The sequence below is a fragment of the Notechis scutatus genome, chromosome 1 (assembly GCF_049901735.1).
Source record: "Notechis scutatus isolate UNSWTSFEM ecotype Mainland chromosome 1, rNotScu1.2, whole genome shotgun sequence".
Classification (NCBI taxonomy): Eukaryota; Metazoa; Chordata; class Lepidosauria; order Squamata; family Elapidae; genus Notechis; species Notechis scutatus.
In genome coordinates this window covers 57,044,385-57,063,173 of record NC_142009.1, presented here as the reverse complement: position 1 = coordinate 57,063,173, position 18,789 = coordinate 57,044,385, and the positions used below count along the sequence as shown (strand labels likewise).

At 36.5% G+C, this 18,789-nt stretch overlaps 1 protein-coding gene across 5 annotated transcripts in view; it reads right to left on the bottom strand.

Moving 5' to 3' along the window:
* CAPN13 (calpain 13) overlaps nt 1-11,203 on the bottom strand; it is a 185,252-nt gene extending 174,049 nt beyond the window's left edge. For 3 of the 5 annotated variants that reach the window (XR_015749499.1, XM_087965160.1, XM_087965153.1), the window contains exon 1: nt 11,100-11,203. Coding sequence is in view for 3 of the 5 variants with exons in the window: in XM_087965160.1 (XP_087821286.1) it covers nt 11,100-11,129 (30 nt within the window). In the remaining 2 variants the exon portion in view is untranslated. Of the gene's footprint in view, nt 1-3,796; nt 4,133-11,099 lie in introns of those variants that run through there. The other 2 variants (XR_015749500.1, XM_087965169.1) reach the window with 2 other exon arrangements.
* Nucleotides 11,204-18,789: the final 7,586 nt, after the last annotated feature.

The following is an 18,789-nucleotide window of genomic DNA, read 5'->3' as shown; positions in this document are numbered from 1 at the left end:
TAGCTCAGACTTGAACTTTGGTGTTCAAGTTCTTGGTGCCCTCTAAGCTTGGTTGAATACTGATTGCTGGTCACTGCTATATGAACCTTCAGTGGACCCACTGAGATAAACCACATTTACACACATTCAGAAGAGACAATAAAAAAGACAGAAGAGAAAAAAAAAAAAACATAGGAAGGAAACAAATGACTAGAACATATCCCCACCCTCAGTCACTATTCAAATAAGCAGGGATCAATGCCAGACAAACAATCAGGCAGAAAGCAATATTCTAATCAAAGAATCAATAAGGAAGAATCCCCTTCCTCCCAAAAAAACCTGGGAAGGCAAACTGCTGTATATAAATAGGGAGCAAACTGCACGGTCACTAGAACTGATACTATTACCTAGTTGGGTAATGAAACATCTGCAAGCAACCAACCAGGGAGCATCTAGAACTCTGTAGATTGCATTATGAAGGAAAACAATTATTGTTAAATAAAGTTTTCAAACTATAAAAAGGGAGAAAAAAAATCAGATTTAAATAAAGAGCTTGACACCTCTGAGAAATCTCTAACAACCATAGTTATAGCTAGACTAGTCATGTAATATAAATTAATTGTCTAATCAAAATTATTATGGATAGGTACTTTAATCCTGGGCAAAAAAAAATCTATACATTTGGTTTGTGGCATAACTTGTGTTCACAATTTTATTTCTAATTTGCAATTTAGTCTCTATTTGTTAAAGTGCTGCTGTTTTCTGTAATTATCTATTACTTAGTAAAAGCTGTAAATAAGCCACTCCTGCTACAATTACTGCTTGTTAATGCCTTAGGAGATCGACATTAAGCTAAATATATTGTATGCAAATCCCAGTCATACATACTATTTTGGCACTTCATGGTCTTTAATCCTATTAAAGGGGATTTTCTTATTTGTATTCATTAGAAGATGACTATTACACTTTGTATATAAAACAGGCTGTACTCAAAACTTTGCCACATAACTTAATTGGAAAATATACAATTACTGTCACATAGCATTTTTTCCATTTGAAGTTTTGTGACAGGTTATTGTTGTTTTTTAAATCATGCTCAATTGGATTGATCCAGACTCAGGAGTCACAAACCCACTGGACCCTGGACAGGTAGGTTCTTTATATCTCTCTATAACGATTGGATAGAGGGTTTAATTTGTGAAAGCAAACATGAAAATGATATGAAAATGCTTTCTATATTCTATTCTATTACTATCTCTATACCTCTATCTCTATTACCATGATCTTTACTATTACACTATTATTCTTCAGTTACTATTATGACAATGTTTATACTCTAAATCGTTACCAATCAATATATATATTCTCTACTATTACTATTAAATTAACATTACTTATTATTCTATTATCTAAACATCTACTACTTGTATACTAGCAATACATCAACATTTGAAATTTTGATGCATTAATACTATGTTAAGGTGTTAGGAAAGAACATTTCTGTCTTACGTCTGTTCTTTCTATCCCCTTTATTTCATCCTCTTTTTCTGTTAATAGCCAACATATCCATCTCCTGCACCTTTTTTACATTGTGCTTTGTCTTCCTGTGCTGCTATACTTCTTTTACTTCAAATAGGAAGAGGAAAAAGGCAGCACAGGTACCTGCAGTTTTGCTAAGATCCCTGCTATTCCACAGGCCTTATCTCTAATTCATTTTATTTAAAAACCTCAAAGACTGTATTTCTGATTAATCTATCGGCCTAAACTATGGTTTCCTTTAAATATATTTTAGAGAACACACCATAGTAGTTTAGTTTGTACCTAACACTAATCCATAAAGCAAGGCTTATAAACCATAATGGTTGGGCTTATAGACATCTCACTAAGCAAATCTGACAATTTTGGTTTTCCATATCAGCACCTGGGGGTCATTCTTACATAAATTCAAGATTTTATTCCAAAAGGCAAAATTTACATAATAATTATGCTTGCTTTCATTTCTGTACCTATTTTTTTTTTGTAGGATTATGAGCACAAACTAACTTGGGAAGGGAGCATGGATTAATGCTTAGCCTGAGAAATATAGTCTGGAGAATTTCAGCTGTTTTTCCCACCAGTAACCTTGGTTGGATGGTAGTGTAAACAGTGGGCTGGTTTTCTGTATCTAATGGTGGGTGGAATCCAGCAATTCCACTCACGATTGATGAGATTTCTCCCTGTTTCCCAGAAATTGGTGATTCTTCCCCACAGGTAATCAATAGTCTTCAAGCAGGCAGGCCCTAGTTCTGAAAAGGTTAAGGAAAATACCCTTAAAGGAAGAACTCTATTTTTTTTTCTTTATCCTTATTTTTTTTTCCCTTGTTCCAATGCCATTGTATTAAACTGATTAAAAATATGCCAACCTTGCCAAAAGAAACCTTCACGGACATGTCCAGGGGTGGGATTCTACCAGTTCTGTCCAGCTCTGTAGAACTGGTAGCTCTGAAGAGCAGCAGACACAGAACAGGTTCTGTGTCTGCTGCTATTTTGGCCCACCCACCCGCCTGGGCTCTTACCTGACCTTTATTTCCTGCTTTTTCAAATGCAGCTACTTTGTGCGGCACAGCTGCGGTTGAAAAAGCAGAAAATAGCGCTTTTTCAAACACTGCTCACCCATGCGCAGCTCTCTCTCCCTCTCTCCCTCTCTCTCTCTCTAACATTTTCTTATAATACTTGGACACAGACCAAAAAACCAATGAGGTCTTACTTTTTAAATCACCGCCACCTTTCCGCAAAATAGGAACCTACAAACAATAAACTTGTTTCTTCAAAGGCAAAAAATCAGGAGGGCTTTTGCAACTAACAAATTGTTATTAGAAGACATAATCTTTTAATGAGCTGCAGCTCACTTCATCGGATGCTTTATAATAAAAATGTATTAGTTGAAAAAAGAATTATCACCACCCCCTGATTTTTTGCCCCCATTGCCTAATACAGCTCTCTTTCTATCATACCTAGGAAGGGTAACATTTAGCAAGGTTTTATGTAGCCTTAAGGCAGAACAAATCCTTTTGCCTTTAGAATGAAAAGGTTAGCCTCAATAGTCAATACCATACCCATAGGAAAATATTATCCTCACTCTAGATTCTATGAAGGATAAAGAAAAAGAAGTCTTAAAAAATACTCTCTTCTGTTTGACTAAGACAGCAAAATTATTTGCTAGGATCTCTCAGATAATCACTAGAAGAAAGCTTCATCAGAACTACATTCATTCTTTTTATTTTATGATTTTTCCCCATCTCAGAGTTTCTAATTCCCTCGATGAACTTGTTCTCTACACTCAACAGTATAGCCAGTCCACATCTGCAATTTATTTTTCTGATACCCTATCAAAGATGGCACAAAGAGCCATGGATTTGAAAAAGAATGGCTTTCCCCTTAATAATTGGCCTAAAGATTCACAATGGTGGCCAAAGTTCTTTTTTGAGACATTTTCACATTCTTTTTTTAAAAAACACCTAGCATTATTTACTCTACTTGCTAAAACACGATCTATAAAGCCTGTGGATTCTCCAGATATGCAAGTAATGCATCCTTCAAGAGCAGAAAGGTTCAGGAAGCTGGCCCTAACTTATGAAAAGACTGATAAAATTAATCCAATGGTAAATATGCATCTGTAAGTTTTCTAAAAGTTACTTCTAATTAAAGAGAAAGCTGACATGATGGGTATTAGGCCAAAAACTTAGCAATTCCTCTATCCCTCCCACATGCATACCAAGATTATTCCCTTTGGGCATTTTCCAGAAAGAATTTGAATGAGGTATTTTCGAGAACATACCATTTTGGTCTGAGCTTCTGTACAAGAGAATGATCCTAAGCCTTCTTGCTCCTCAGATGCACACTGTCGCCAAGGAATATCAATCGCAACAGTGTGCCTCAGTAGATGATACTATCTTTTAATCCTTCCAATGTTCGTGCAAAAGGCATTTTTCCAGTGTCAGAGTTTTCTGTTTCTTTTTTCTTTCTTGAGAAGCAGGACAATAAAGTTATATTTTACAAATTAAAAAAAATTCAATTGATTAGCGTAATTAATAACTCTAGCAATGTATGTCTGTAAATAGAGTTCAACTTTGCAAAATATGTTAACACCACCTTGAATAAATACTGCTGGAGTGAATATGAGCTCTGGATTAAAGGTCAAGGCAAATAAAAAGCACAATATAGTACTGTTCAATTTTTAATCTCTTCTTTCACGGTGTTGTTCAACTCTTGTCCTGGATTTCCACCAAGTTTTATTTGTTTTGTTTTGTAATCTCTTTCAGGACATGAAGAGAAATTCATGAAGGAAATGAAAAGGCAATCTAAAAATGGTACTTGGATTTGCACAACTCCACTGTTGAATATAGGCTATAATTTACTTAGGGCTAGGCCGAAATAAAGAAATCACTTACATTGAAATTGCTTTTTAATCAACCTATGATTGGGGTTCTCAGACTTTTTAGTACCTTAGTTGTCAACTTAATTTTGAAGAAGAAAAACTAGAACACATGATAACATCCTACTTACCTATGTAAAGCTGATCAGGAGCCCAATCAAGGTACTAGTGAACTCCAAGAGGGCCTTGATCCACTGTTTGATAATCCCCATACCCCATTCAACGTCAGAGCACCTGTCTTTTTGCTTTGCATTTCTTTACTTTTCATTTCACACATTAGTTATAATAATTCTGTCTTCATTATATCTATATACAGTATATATATATATATATATCTTCCCTTCATTATATCATGATGAAGAAGCATTATGGGATGACTTTCTGCTTTTTAAAAAAAAAATATAAAGGTGGTCACTCCCTCCCAACATTTTTAAGCATTAACAATCCTGCCCTGTTTACAACTGTTTGCAAAGCCTGTCTCATTTTCTCATTGCTTCCTGAACTGACTGAGCATGTCAGACTTTGTAAAGCTTAAGCAAAACTGAAAGAGATTCCTATCTCCGTTTGGTAAAAAAATATTATTTAAAAAAAATCCATTCAAAACAGTTTGGGATCTGAAAGCACTTTACCTAAACAGAATTAAAGATCTACACATCTCAACTAGATGTCTATTAGATGGGAACTCCTTTGGAAAAGCTTGGGAAATTACTTTGAAGATACTTCTCAAAATGTAGAAGCCAGGTAAGACTGCTCAGGTTTAATAGTGAAACAAAGGAAAGGATGCTGATACAGTCCTTGCTTGGTTTAAAGGGAGAAACTATGGCTTATTATAAACCAGTCAATCTTCCCTTAGGCTCCAATCATTATATGGACAACTACCTCAGAGATCTGGATTCACTCTCAAGATAATATTCTCTGAATAGTGTTCTGGTTGTTTCTGGTGGAACCTCTACTTAGAAGCAAGTTAAATTAAACTAGATGAATTTCTTCCCACTGCTTTGAAGCAACATAAATAAAAAGCTGATTACATTAGAAGTATATAGAAGGCCTCCTGTGTTTTTTTTTCTTAGCAAGAAGCTCAGAGGTGATAAACATACCTTATTTTGGCTTATCTTGATAACAAGTATATTCCATTAATCACTGGTTATCTTGGGAAATAGCATATAAATTCCCCTCCAGGTGCTATAATTGATTGTCCGGACCTAGTATTTTGGTTTAATGTGATTTAAGAAAATATTCATTGCCAACTTGATTAGAAAGTTCTATCAGCAGCTTGGCAAGGGAGGCACTTAGGGTGGAATGGCATAATTTTGGGATTGTCAGCCTTTGTTTATAGGAAGTGCAAAAACAGATGTGTCAGTTGTACATTGAATTCAGAAACACTGTTATATTTCACAATGCACTGGTGTCCTTCCATTAATAAGAAATTGGGAAGTTATAGCCACAACATTGCATGTATCCTTGTATTGAAAATTGGACCATACAAGCCTTTTTTATCATCTCTGGAAACTCTTCTGACCATAGATAACTTTTTTTCTCCCATTTTGAGGCAGGAAATTCTAGAGTATTTCCAAATGCTGTTGAAAAATTTTCTGCCTGATTGTCAGTATTATTGCTGAATCCGTGGCTGATCTTTGGGTGTTGAGATAGCCTGGGCAATTGAGCCTGTTATTCCTATTTATTTTGTTACATTTGTAATCTGCCACTTCTCAGCTATCTTATTTCCTTGACTTAACAAGGAGAATGCTGAGAGCAAAAAAGCAGATTGGTTGGAGTTCAAGTGGAAGAGCTTCTAGGATGGTTTGAATAAATGTGGAGCGTAGCCCTTTTAAAGATTCATCTGAAATCCTCCTTAGCAGGCTTTGAAGAGAAAAGGATTTGATTCTCTGCACAGAAAAGGGTGACAATGCTTTACAATGCTGTCTCTATCAAGATATTGGGTAGGGAAACTGGCAGTTGGAGATTTGCATTGGACACTGGGCATCATCCTGGGAAAACTCTTGAGGAATAGGTCTACCTCAGGACTTCACAGAGAGAAGCTTCATAATTCCTCTCAAATATTTGCTAGCATCATTGGTTATGTTGCTCAAACCTAACAAAGTGGTAGCTTTGAGATTACTATATGTGGAACAAGTCAAGAGGAACAAGTCAACTTCATTCAGAGTGTTATCAAATTGGTTTCTTTCCATTGAGTATTGTCTAGTTTTTTTTGACAGCATGCTCATTTGTGATTGTTCTAAAATATTTAATAGCTGCAGAAAGGAGCAGGAGATGAACAATATGGGAACACTCAAGTCTGAGATTTCCTGGAGCTTGATCTCATGAGGCTAACTTATGGGATGGACTAATGTTTGTTAGTCAAGACTTCACTTAACTTAATTTTTGCTAGTGAGAAGACCACAGTACTGTAAGTGAGATGGTGAGATTAGAAGGTCAAGTCTATATAAAGCAGGTTTGGGATTTTCAAGGTTTGGAGCTGTAGTTTCAGAGACTTTCTTGGTGTGTTTCCTGCCTCAGTGTGGCAAGAAAAAGAACTGTTGATTTTTGGAAACTGATTATTATAGAGTGCAAAAAGATATTTTTGCTGATAGAGAATTGGAGCTTCGGTTCTTCTGTCTTCTGAATCATAAGTTTGTTTTGCGCATTTTGTGTACATGTTTTCCCTGTACACACATACAAACTGGAAGACTCCATTGCATATCATGAATAGCTGCCATATTGAAGGACAACAGAATTTCAGTTTGTATATTGCCACATTATATAAGTTTGTGATAAAAGATGAAATGCACACATTTTTTCCCATTGGGATGTAGGATGTACAGTTCTTCAGTCTTCAACTTTTTCAATGCTTCGCTGTTCAGTTATTTTCTGTAAAAATTTCTCTGCTTTTATTCCAAGCCTCTGTTCTTCTTTTGAGGATCCATATTAGGTCTGAGGTTAGCAAACTGAGGTATGTTCTTCTTGGTTATGGCATGCCCTTCCCACAGGAATTAACTTGATTATTCCACCCACCCACCCCCCATCTATAATGTCATTTGCTAACTTCTATTGTTATTATTAAGTCAAGTAATTCATAATTCCACTTAGCATTGTTTTATTTCACATTTTATGTGACTTTCTCATGTTCGTCCTGTGTACTTAATATCTCATGAAAGCTTGATTGCATAAGCTAAGGTTACAACTAATGCTTTTGAAAATAAGTTTGTATTGAAGGATTGCATAGTAACAGTCTAAATAAATAATAAGCAAGCCACAGCATAGACACTGGCTCCCTAATGAGGTCAGAATGCTTATTATGATTTGTTTTACACCCGTTTGAATAGCTTGGACAGGGAAGTCCATGTGCACTTATCTGTTTTTGGCTGCAACATTAGATAAATGTCATTAGCTACTTTGTTTCCTTCTTTTTTTCTTGTATCCTCCAGGGGTATCTTCAGGAGATAAAAGTCAAAAAAAGTCAAGATGGCAGCTGCAATTGTAATCAAAGCTCCATTTCTTTTTTATGTGTGTAGTTTCTACCACTTTTCACATGGTATCCATATCTTTCTACATTGCAGGTTCCCACTGTGCAGTGCAGATGCCAGCATGACTTTTCTGACATACACAGATTACCTTAAACTACAGGTCTCAATGAATTGGAAGAAACTGGCACAGTGGTAGAAGGTTCAAGATGTACTGGGGGGGGAAAGAAACAAGTTAGATCAGTTACTTGCTGCAGGTACCTGATCTTCATCGTGCATGATTTACATACACAATTAACTTTAGCAAGCTCTGGGTTAGAGTGTGACAGCTGTTTAATAGTGTCTCAGAAAGACACACATCACATTTGAGCAGCCAGTAATGGATGTCTTTGAATCTGGGCAAGCAATCTGGTGTGTGAAATGGAGTCCTTTGAGGATTTGTCATATCATCTGCTTTCAAACCTTCATTGAGTCTCAGCCTCATCAAATTATTCTTTGCAACTGAATGATGTATGCATACATGTGACCACACATGGGTCTTTCAGAGCTAGAAATACATTTTGCTACATATTAAAAATGTGTGAGTGTGTGAAACACATGTGAAAAAGGATGGGGTTACTTTTGAAAATCCATTAAATGTTACTGTTATATCTTTCAGTAACAATTCACATTGACACAAAGACCTACACTTAAGTCAGAGCAGCCAATATAAAACAGATGGTATTGAAGCTGATATTGCTGGATTAACTGGTGATAGATAATTTATGCTGTACACAGTTTGGGAGGTTATTTTAAATACAAATTCCAACCTTATCCACTTCTTTCCTTTTTTGCAAACACATTACATATTTGATTATGAATATTGAAATATGCATATCTGAATGTGTGCTCCCTTTTGGTCAAACAGTTTATAACAGAATATTTGTTCCTTTTTCAATTTATAAATAGATGTTATTTCAAACTTTATTATTCAAACAGTCCAGTGTGTGGGTAGATTCTACTGATGAACAAAAATTAAGATAACTCAATGCATAGTTTCAACAGTCTCAAAAGTGACATACAGAGTTATGCAGAAAATATGCCATAAATTAAAAGATACGGTAGCACTGGGACAGTAACTTTCTATGCCTAGTATATGGACAACATCTGCTTTAATCCATTAATTGTCTGTCTTTCTATAAAAATCCAGCATTTCTGCAACAGAATGCTCTAACCACTGCTAGGACATTGTGAGAAAAGAATGAAGACTCTTAAGGTGCCTTTAATATCTGGCAGTTGAGTCCCATAGGTTCCAACAGTGTCCACCAGCACTGATGACAATAAACTGTGACCTATCCATTGTATCTAAGAGGAGCCAGAATGTCATCACTCTATGATCATACTGGGAAATTTAAAGGAGGGGCACCTAATGCTAGCCAACAAAGTGCTGTTATTGTAACATGAAGCCCTTATGCAGAGAAGGGGTTCACAACAAGCTTTATTATGAAAACATCTCATAAGCTTCAGAGAATGCTGTCTACTGCATCTTGGTTTGATCTAGTATTCAGTCCTTTCCCCATTCTGTAGTGGGATATAATTCTGCACTGACTTTGACAATCAATTTGTTTAAAAAGAATGAAGCAGAAGAAACAAACTATGAAGAGGATGTATTCTGAGGGAAATGGGAACCATTTTGAAAAGATATGGTTGTCACCTCTACACAGAAAAAGATGATCTCAGGAAGATCACATATTTCACTGCCACAATTTAAGAAAATGAATTTGTATTTCTGCATTAATTTTCTTTTACTTATTTATTTCTCATATTTGTCTCATAAAATAGTGACTCTGGGAGACCTTTAGAAATAGCACTAGCAGTTCAAAGTGCTTTACAACACTCTCTGAGCAGTTTACAAACTCAATATATTGCCCTCAACAATCTGGCTCCTCATTTTACCAACTTTGGAAGGATGGAAAGTTGTGTCAACTTTGAGCCCTGTCAGGATCAAACTCCAGACTGTGGGCAGAGTTAGCCTGCAATACAGCATTCTAATCACTGTGCCATTCAGAACTTTTTGCCTTTTGATAAGAATTAGGGTTTTGTTTCATTTTTGTTTTGTTTTCTTTCTTTTTTCAGTATGCAGTGTTACATTGCAGTTATACATATTGGTAATTTCTTTTTAATGCAGTTTATTTTGTGTTTATTTGTTATTATAGCAAAATTCATTTCTGTGAGGTGACATGAGGGTAAAAGATAACCTCTTATTCCTCAGACTACAATTCTGTAAGGTGAGGGAATGAATGTTGGCACAAATTCTTCCACTGAACTTAAGTAGTCAAAAAAGATATCTAAAGGTCTCTAATCACATTTGAAACAGAATTCTGCTTTTCAACCAATTCTTTCAAGAATTAGGTTCTTCTTCTATGTCTTATTTTTATTTATATATTTTAAACATTTATATAACTGCCTAACTTATAGCAAATGCTAGGAAGCTCCCAATCAAAAGTTATTTTGTTTAAAGTTCGTTTATTTACCACATTTAGCCATCAAATTTATAAATATTAATGCTTTTCAGAAAAAAACATTGTACACCAAAGAGGTATCAAAGATTGTTTTTGGTGACTGTATAGAACTCCCACTTGTTCTGTACTGTTGTCAATAAAAATACTTGTTAGGGATATACACCCTAGCAGAACGTGCAACGGCAGTCTAGCAGGCAGGCAGATATGTGAGACAAAACGTTGTAGTAGCTTACACTCAGTAAGACAGATACACTGTGCAAGTTAAATAGTTTTTATTCCAGCAAGAGTTATACGGTCAAAAAAAAAGTTATAGAGTCAAACGGTCCATATGTCATACACTAAGTTCAGTCAGTCCGGGGGTTATTCAGTTTGCAAAGTCCAGTGTAGAAAAAGAGTTCATTAAACTTACAATCAATCAGTCCAGTGATATATCTCTTTTGCAGTCAGAGATATGAAGAAAATCAAACCTCTTTTCTTCTCTCAGCAAACACGCAGTTATCACCATCAATCCATCATTGTCAGCAATCCAGTAAAAGCCAGCAAACAGTGAGCTCTCTTGCTCCCTCTTATGGTGATTTTACAACCGCACCCAAAATACTTGGTTTACAGTTTAAAGTGATACATACAATTAAACTCACTAACATAGTTTATATATATTATTTTACCCAAACTAAGTTAGGTAACCAATGTTATCCCTAACAATACTTCTTCACAGTGGAGGCTAATCCTAGAAGAGTGACTTACCTGAAGCAGAGATCTGATATGCTCCTTCATTCTCCCACTTTTTCTATGACTGTTAAGAGGCCAAAAGAGTGTTGAGCTGTAGTTTGGATCCAGATGAGATCTGTTGGGAGGAACAGTACCCAAAGTACAAGTAAAACTGTGTGCAAGAAACCCTCCTTATCCTCTGCATTGTCTGCATTCTTAGGCATTATCTTTTATGCCTTAAAAATGTAGAAAATTCCACAACCCTTTACATTCATAACATCTTGTAACATATGGTAACTTTATCTGTATCTCGTTTAATTTATGTAACTGTTCAACTGTCCAAGAATTCTTTTTATAAGTGCAAATCAATCTGCTTTCTCTTTTTTTTTTTCACATGCAAGTCTTCATGGTGCAGGCTTTTTAAATGCAAAACTCCCCAATGTAAGCTCCTTTTAAAAAGAACTATAATTAATGAGGGATAATATTTGTAGCTCTGGGTAAAAATGAGGGGTCCTTGGTGTTGATTATTGGTGGAGAGGTGCTGAAGTCTTTTTGTTCTCTTTTGGGCTGGTTGATTGTGTCTTTTGCTTAGTCTATATGTGTTGCTAATAGCTATGTGTCTATTGATGGCTGATTTGTCAGAGTGCCAGGCTTCTAGAAATTCTCTGGCATTTTTGGACTTGGCCTGGTCTAGGATTATAACATTTTCCCAATTGAAACTATGGTTAAATCTGTCTATATGTTGTGAAATTAAAGAATTTTCATCATGCCTTCTGACTTCCAGTTGGTGTTCATGTATGTGTTCTGCCTGTTCCATCAATAATCAGCACCCAGATCAGCATTGATTAACTCCAACATTAATTTCAGATCAACAATCATACCCCAATCAAGAAACTGCCAAAGAGCCACCAGTAAACAGCCCAACCTAAGACCACTCTCACCCACACAGACAAGCAAGTTCTCAGAATATAAACAGACAGCAAACAGCACTTCTTATAGCACTGATGATGTTACCTAGTTAGGGTAATGAAATGTCTGCAAGAAAACAAGCAAGCTCAGAGAGCACCAAGGACCCCTTAGAACTATAACTACTAGTGTTTATCCTCAATTTTTAGTTAATTGCCTTTTTTAAAAACAAAATGTAGATTTTTTTTTTTATTCTGCTGCGAAGTTCATGGGATACCGAACACCTAGATTCATGAAACGAAATTCATGGTAGAAGTTTTCACAAAAAGCAGTCCTTTTTGCTAAAGGATTGAAGAGCTCCAGCTCTTGAAGAACGATCCAGGAGATACGATGGTGCCTTGTATGGATAAAATCCTCCATTCAGTTCTAGATTTTGTTGACCTAAGCTCCTTACTTTGAATTCCCACAGCACTGTTTTTCAACCTTGACAAATTTAAGTTGTGTGGACTTCAACTCCCTTAGTCAGTATGCTGACTGGGAAATTCTGGGAGTTGAAATCTATGTATTTTAAAATTGCTGAGGTTGACAAACATTGTCTTAGAGAGTTCTCACATAGCAATGGCCTGCCTTGCCTTGAGGCATATGCCAAAGCAAGAAATGTATGGAAAACCAATCCAAAATAGAAGTATATGTATATCAATTTGTACAAATGGTAGGAAAATGGGGAAAATCTTTAGGAGAAAAGGAGAAAGCACATGCTGACAAATAATTTTGTTAATGTTAGAGGGGATGCATTCCACTAATATAGATTGCTGCAATTTATATGGATTTTGCTAAAACCTATGGTTGCAAATAAACATTTCAGATCAATCAGAAAATGAAGAAGCTACTTTATGCAGTGTGGGTAGGGAGGAAATTGTTGGCATAGGGATATGTTGCTGGCTAAATGATGCAGTCATCCAATACTGTGTTAAATTGTATTAACAAGTTAAGAAAATAGTATAAGTCAATCAGGGTATCTTTGCAGCTGATTGGCTTTGTAGGTAATCTGGGATAAAGTACATAGGCTCTTCTTAGGTTTCAAGAAGAATGATAAATATGTATATAATCCAGGAGAAAACATGCTTTGGGCTGAAATAAAAACGAGCACAGAATAATAAGGTGATGAAAAGAAGCTGAGTCTTATAGAGAATTAGAGAGGTTGGGGTTCTTTTTGTCCTCTACTTCTCTCTATTTGGCTGAAGTTTATGCTGACTGAAAACTGCACAATACAAGTAACAATAACAAAAACATTGTCAATGGTGAAAGGGGAAGAAGCAGGACTGGGTTTCAGGTTTGTATATAATGTTTGGATGCATCTTTCCTTTATAGCTACCATTTCCCATCAATGAAAATGTTGCTACCTTGCCTAGAAAATGCCACAATGAACATAGAATACCAAAAAAAAAAAAAAAAGGCTTTTTCTGAATTTGCTGCACTGTAAATCTTCCCATGTTATACCCTGCATAACAGTATAGAGTAACAGAAACATTTCTTCCCTTACCTGATTGCAGATATTTCAGTTTGACAATGGATTGGTGAGCGTGAGAGGTATTTACTAAAAAACTAAAGATCTTAATTCCTTCAGGAAAATTTTGGTTGTTTGGTTGGTTAAACAGTTTAAACAGTTGTTTTTAAACCTTAAATGAACAAACAGGCTTTGTACTTTTTGAGGCATTACTGACATTGCTTCATTCAATGTTGCACTTAGGCTTATTCTCTCTAGAATCTTGTGAAATAACATATGCAATCACCTCCTGCCTTATACGAGATGGTGATGATTGTTCTGTCGCCAGTAAAGAGACTCGAAGACCGGAGTTGAATTCAGCTCTTTATTAATAACTAGTAACTTCAACTGCAGTTGAGCCGCGGCAGCCCTTTTTATAGCGGCTGCTCAGTGGCTCGCAACCAATGGCATTTATTTAAACTTCCCGCCGCTTTAGGCAGCCAATCAGATACTAATGTTATTAACCAATCGTATCGTTGCATCTGCTAACCAATAGGAACATTGCCCTAGAAGTCTCTATTAGAATACACTACAACGATAATAATTTAAATTTATAAGGCTTTTCCATTTTAAAAAAATACCTCAAAATGGTGTGCAGAGTTTGTTTATTAGAGTTATATGGTTGCCCAATTCACAAGAGCAACCCTGGGCGATTCGCAATTTGAAGAAATATGTTAACAGGAAATTAAAAATGAATAGAAGATGCAATGTATAATTGTAAAATAAACACTAAAAACAATAACAAGATAACAAAGTAACCACCATATGAATTATAAGAAGCAACCAGTGGCGGGTTTCAAAAAAATTTATTACTGGTTCTGCAGCTGTGGCTTGCTGGGCGTGGCAGGGGAAGGATACTGCAATATCTCCATTCCCTCCCCATTCCTAGGGGAAGGTTACTGCAAAATCCCATTCTCTCCCCACCCCACTAACCTGCTTTCCAGCTCCATTCTCCTGTGCAGGGCAACAAAAGAAGACCCAGCCAATCAGCTGGGACTCGGGAGGCAGAGAATAGATGGGGCGGGCCAGTCAGAGGTGGTATTTGCTGGTTCTCTGAACTACTCAAAATTCCCGCTGCCTGTTCTCCAGAATTGGTCAGAACCTGCTGAATACCATCACTGTTCCATAGGTCAGGCACTGAAACAGTAAATACAATCACAGAAAACAAACATGCAAAATGTTCTTTTCAAAATACCAGGATATACTGCTCTAGATCAATGTCTCTCAACCTTGCTGATTTTAAGATGGGCAGATTTCACCTCCTGGAGGTTCCTAGCTAGCATGCTGGCTGAGGAACTTTGAGGGTTGAAGTTCATCTCAAAGTTTCCAAGATTGAGAAACACTGCTTTTTATTATACTGGTACCAAATTATGAGTTGAAACCTTTAGTACAGTAAAGAGGAGAGATTCCCTCAGATGTCTTAGGTAGCCATTTGGCACTGTCAAAAAAGTATTCAAATCTTTAATTTGCTTCTCTCCCAGGATTTGCATCTCTATGCTTTTCATTCTGTACTGAATTGTAGCCATCAACTAAACTCTTCTAGTCATTAACCAGAGAATCAAGCTGCCGAGTGTTTCCACTGCATTACAGTAGTTTAATAAAAGTGGCAGGAAGGGAATTTCCGGTTTGTCGGCTTCGCAAGCGGCAGGGATTTGCGAAGCTGCGCGATCCCTGCCGCGCTAGCCGTTTTTGGGGCTCCGACCCAGCCGGGTACGGAGCTAGGCTGCCCTGCAGGGGCAGCTGAAGGTAGGGGGGATCCGGAGAAGGGTTTGGGGGTGCTGCAGACCCCCTCCCTGGCCGGCAGAACACCCTTTTCCCAGGACGGTGCAGCGGCGGTCCGTAATGGCCGCCACAAAGAAGCTGGCAGCCGGGTAAGAATGCGCAGGAGGAAGTGGAGAAAGTGATTGAGAGGAGAAAGTTTTTCTTGGCTCCTAGGACTCTAAGACATATTTAATAAAATTCCTGAAAAGTATGACTTTCTGAATAATACCTGCCAGAAGAGGAAAAAAAGCGGCTGCTTGAAGGTGCTGAAAGGATAGCTTTCCCTCTTTTCCTACGGAATAAATAACTGGATATTAAGAAACCTATTTTTTAGGTGGAAATTGGTTTTAAGCGATGAGTGGGAAGAGAGAGGATTAAAAAGAAAATATTTGTATGCTAAGATTTGTTGGAGCAGATACCTTAAGGATTTGAAGACTAGAATATATTGTAACAAGACTTTAAACAGATTTGGACTTTCTTTCTCTTTGATTGATATCACCCCAGAAGGAGAAAGTGAGAACTCTGCCTTGGTTTGGACTGATTGATAACTTTGGGACTGTTTTATCTTTTTTATTTTCTTTTGAATATTCTGGTTGTTGTAAAAAGAAAGAAGGAGAAAAGAAAAGAAAAGATTTATAATGGCTCTTTCTGTTGAGGAACTAAGAAATGGTGTGGAAGAAGCTTTCCTTTTCTTAGAAATGGCGCTTACTAATTATCAACAAAAATTACAACAGATGAAGACAGCAGAGGAACAAGAAAGAAAGGAAGGAGCCATCTTTAATGAATCTCAGAATTTGATCCAGAAAAAAGAAGAGAGAAAGAAAAGAAAAGAAGAGAAAAGAAGAAAACTAAAGGATTTAAGGACTTAAGATCTAAAAAACATTTAAGAAAGGGAAAAATAAAGTGCAAAACCAATATGATGATTGTAAACAAAGGGGAAAAGAAATACGACAGAGAAGGGAAGCCGGTAAGGCAGAGGCTAGAAGAAGGGGGGGTAGAAAGGTTTGTTGGGAAAAGAAAGAAAGGGAAAAGGTGGAGAAAAGCTACAACGTTTTGAAATTAAATGGAAAAAAAGGAATTTTTTATGGATAATGGATAAAGTATAATTTTTTTTTTTTAAAAAAAAAGATTTTGCAAGGTACATAAGATGAGATGGTAGTATTGCAATGGTTTAAGAGTTGATAAGAGATTAAAATGTTAAAATGTTTAAAAATGATTGGTTTTAAAACTTAATAATAGGAGGGGTTTAGAATATTGTTTTAATTAAAGAGTTTAATAAAATTATGGTATTGATGTTATTATAAAATTTTTATTATAGTATTTCTTTTTAATATTTGGATTTATTCTCTAATTATGCACTTAATTGTGTTGGATGTATTAGTTAGATAGAATGTACCAAGCAAAATCTGATTGGGTATTAGATATTATTTTAAAGATTAATTTGATTAACTTAGGGGGGAGATAGAAAGGCATCATACTCTGATTAATGATTTCAGGAGAAACTGATTTTCTTTTTTTTCATAAGGGATGAGACAAAGGGATGATAAAAAATGGACAAAAGATACAAATATAATGATTTAAACTAAGATGATTAATTAAGGTAGAATTAAGAAGTGTGAAATATGTGGAGAAGTTAATATAGAAGGCTTAGAATGGTAAATAAAATAAGTAATGATATGTAAGATGAGCATGAATATAATTGAAGTCCATGAAGAGAGAGACACCTGGGTCCAAGTTACTTTCCAAAAAGATATTTTTTTATGTTTTGTGTGTTGTGTGTATATGTTTTTTTGGGGGAGAATTGGTAAAAACTTGTAGAAATATAGAATGAGAATAATGGTAACTAAGTCAGAAAGAAACAGATGAAATAATAATAATGATATTGAATAAGAGTAAAGAGAAGTAAAGAGAAATTGAATAAGAGGTTTTGGTATATTATATGGAAATGGTTTAAAACAGAATCATAATTTATCTGACTTGTTAAATTTACAAGGGAAAAAGGTTTAAACATGTAATGAATAATGATAATTTGTGTGTTTTAAAAATTAATAAAACTTGTTTTAAAAAAAAAAAAAAAGTGGCAGGAAATAGTACTAAGAAGGAAATACAGCAACCGAGAATGTATCAGGTTCTTCCCTGAATATACAGAATTGCCTGCTTTAATTTTAGGGAGCTTTTTCCCCCCTCTAAAAGTCAATTGCACATTTCCTTGAGACCAGCAGCGCAGATTGCTTTCACACCACTGGTTTATTTCTTTGCCCTTTGCAGAAACAAGAGGGTTTAAGTTCAAACCTACTGCCTGATTAACAGTCTGCTCCATACTGTGCCCTGCGTTTCAGCAGGGACCAAAGAATGCCCTTACTCAGCAAAATACCACTAGTCAATTCCCTGTCAGTTTTCCCTACTCTCTCTCAATTTGAACAACCTAAGTTGTTGTGAGCATCCTAGGCACTGAGAAGAGCACAAAGTTCCATGGGATATTACAGAGATCCCCTCTGCTTGTCTATGCTGTCATTTCCTCAATCCACTTTCAGCTCAGTTACACTACTATTGTTATTTCATCTAGTGGTATAGAGCAGGGGTCCCCAACCGCCAGTCCGCGGACCGGTACCGGTCCGCAGAACAAGTCTTACTGGGCCGCTGGTTGCTGGGCACCGCCATCTTTTTTTGGTAAAAAAGTGCTTCCGGTGAGCTTTTCCGGTTAGAAAGCTCACCGGAAGCACTTTTTCATCAAAAGATGGCGGCGCCAGCGCTTCGTGAGCTTTTCCGGGTAGAAAGCCATTTCTACCCGAAAAAGCTCACCGACTGGCGCCGCCATCTTTTCGTCAAAAAGATGGCGGCGCCCAGTTGATGCCGGTACCGGGCCGCGGCGCCCAGCTGATGCCGATACCGGGCCGCGGCGTCAAAAAGGTTGGGGATCACTGGTATAGAGGTCCACAGACATGGCTAGAGGCTTTATTTTTAATGTTCTCTGTGTTATTCCCACTTGCCTGTGTTAACCTGCATTGACATTATCTACTTAACTCATCCAATTGTTAATCTAGTTGTAGTTTCCTCAACAAAGATCTTAGAAACATGCGGTCTTGGTATCTGGGACAAGGGCTGCCTTTTTAGGAATCATGTCATTTGCTGGCATGATTTCAACAGGCCAAGGGCCCAATCCCCATTGGCCAGGCAGCAATTTGACAAACTATCTGGCCTAGCAGCAATTTTTCTCATTTCCTTGTTCTCTATTTGGCATTGTTACCTCTTGGAAGATGGATGGAGGACTGGCATGTTTAGACTGGTTTGCAGGAAGTATATACCATATTTGTCTAGGGAAAATTCACTTGTTTTTTAATTACTCCTGTACATTTTGAGGTTAAAACTGTCCCTCCTCTTCTCAAGTATGTCAGGATTATCAAGTTCATCAAATTATTTAATTATTATGCAGACAAATTGGAAACTGTCCTCCAATAACATTGATCTCACCCATTGATAACTTTTTCAATGGTAATTAATGAACCACCCTAT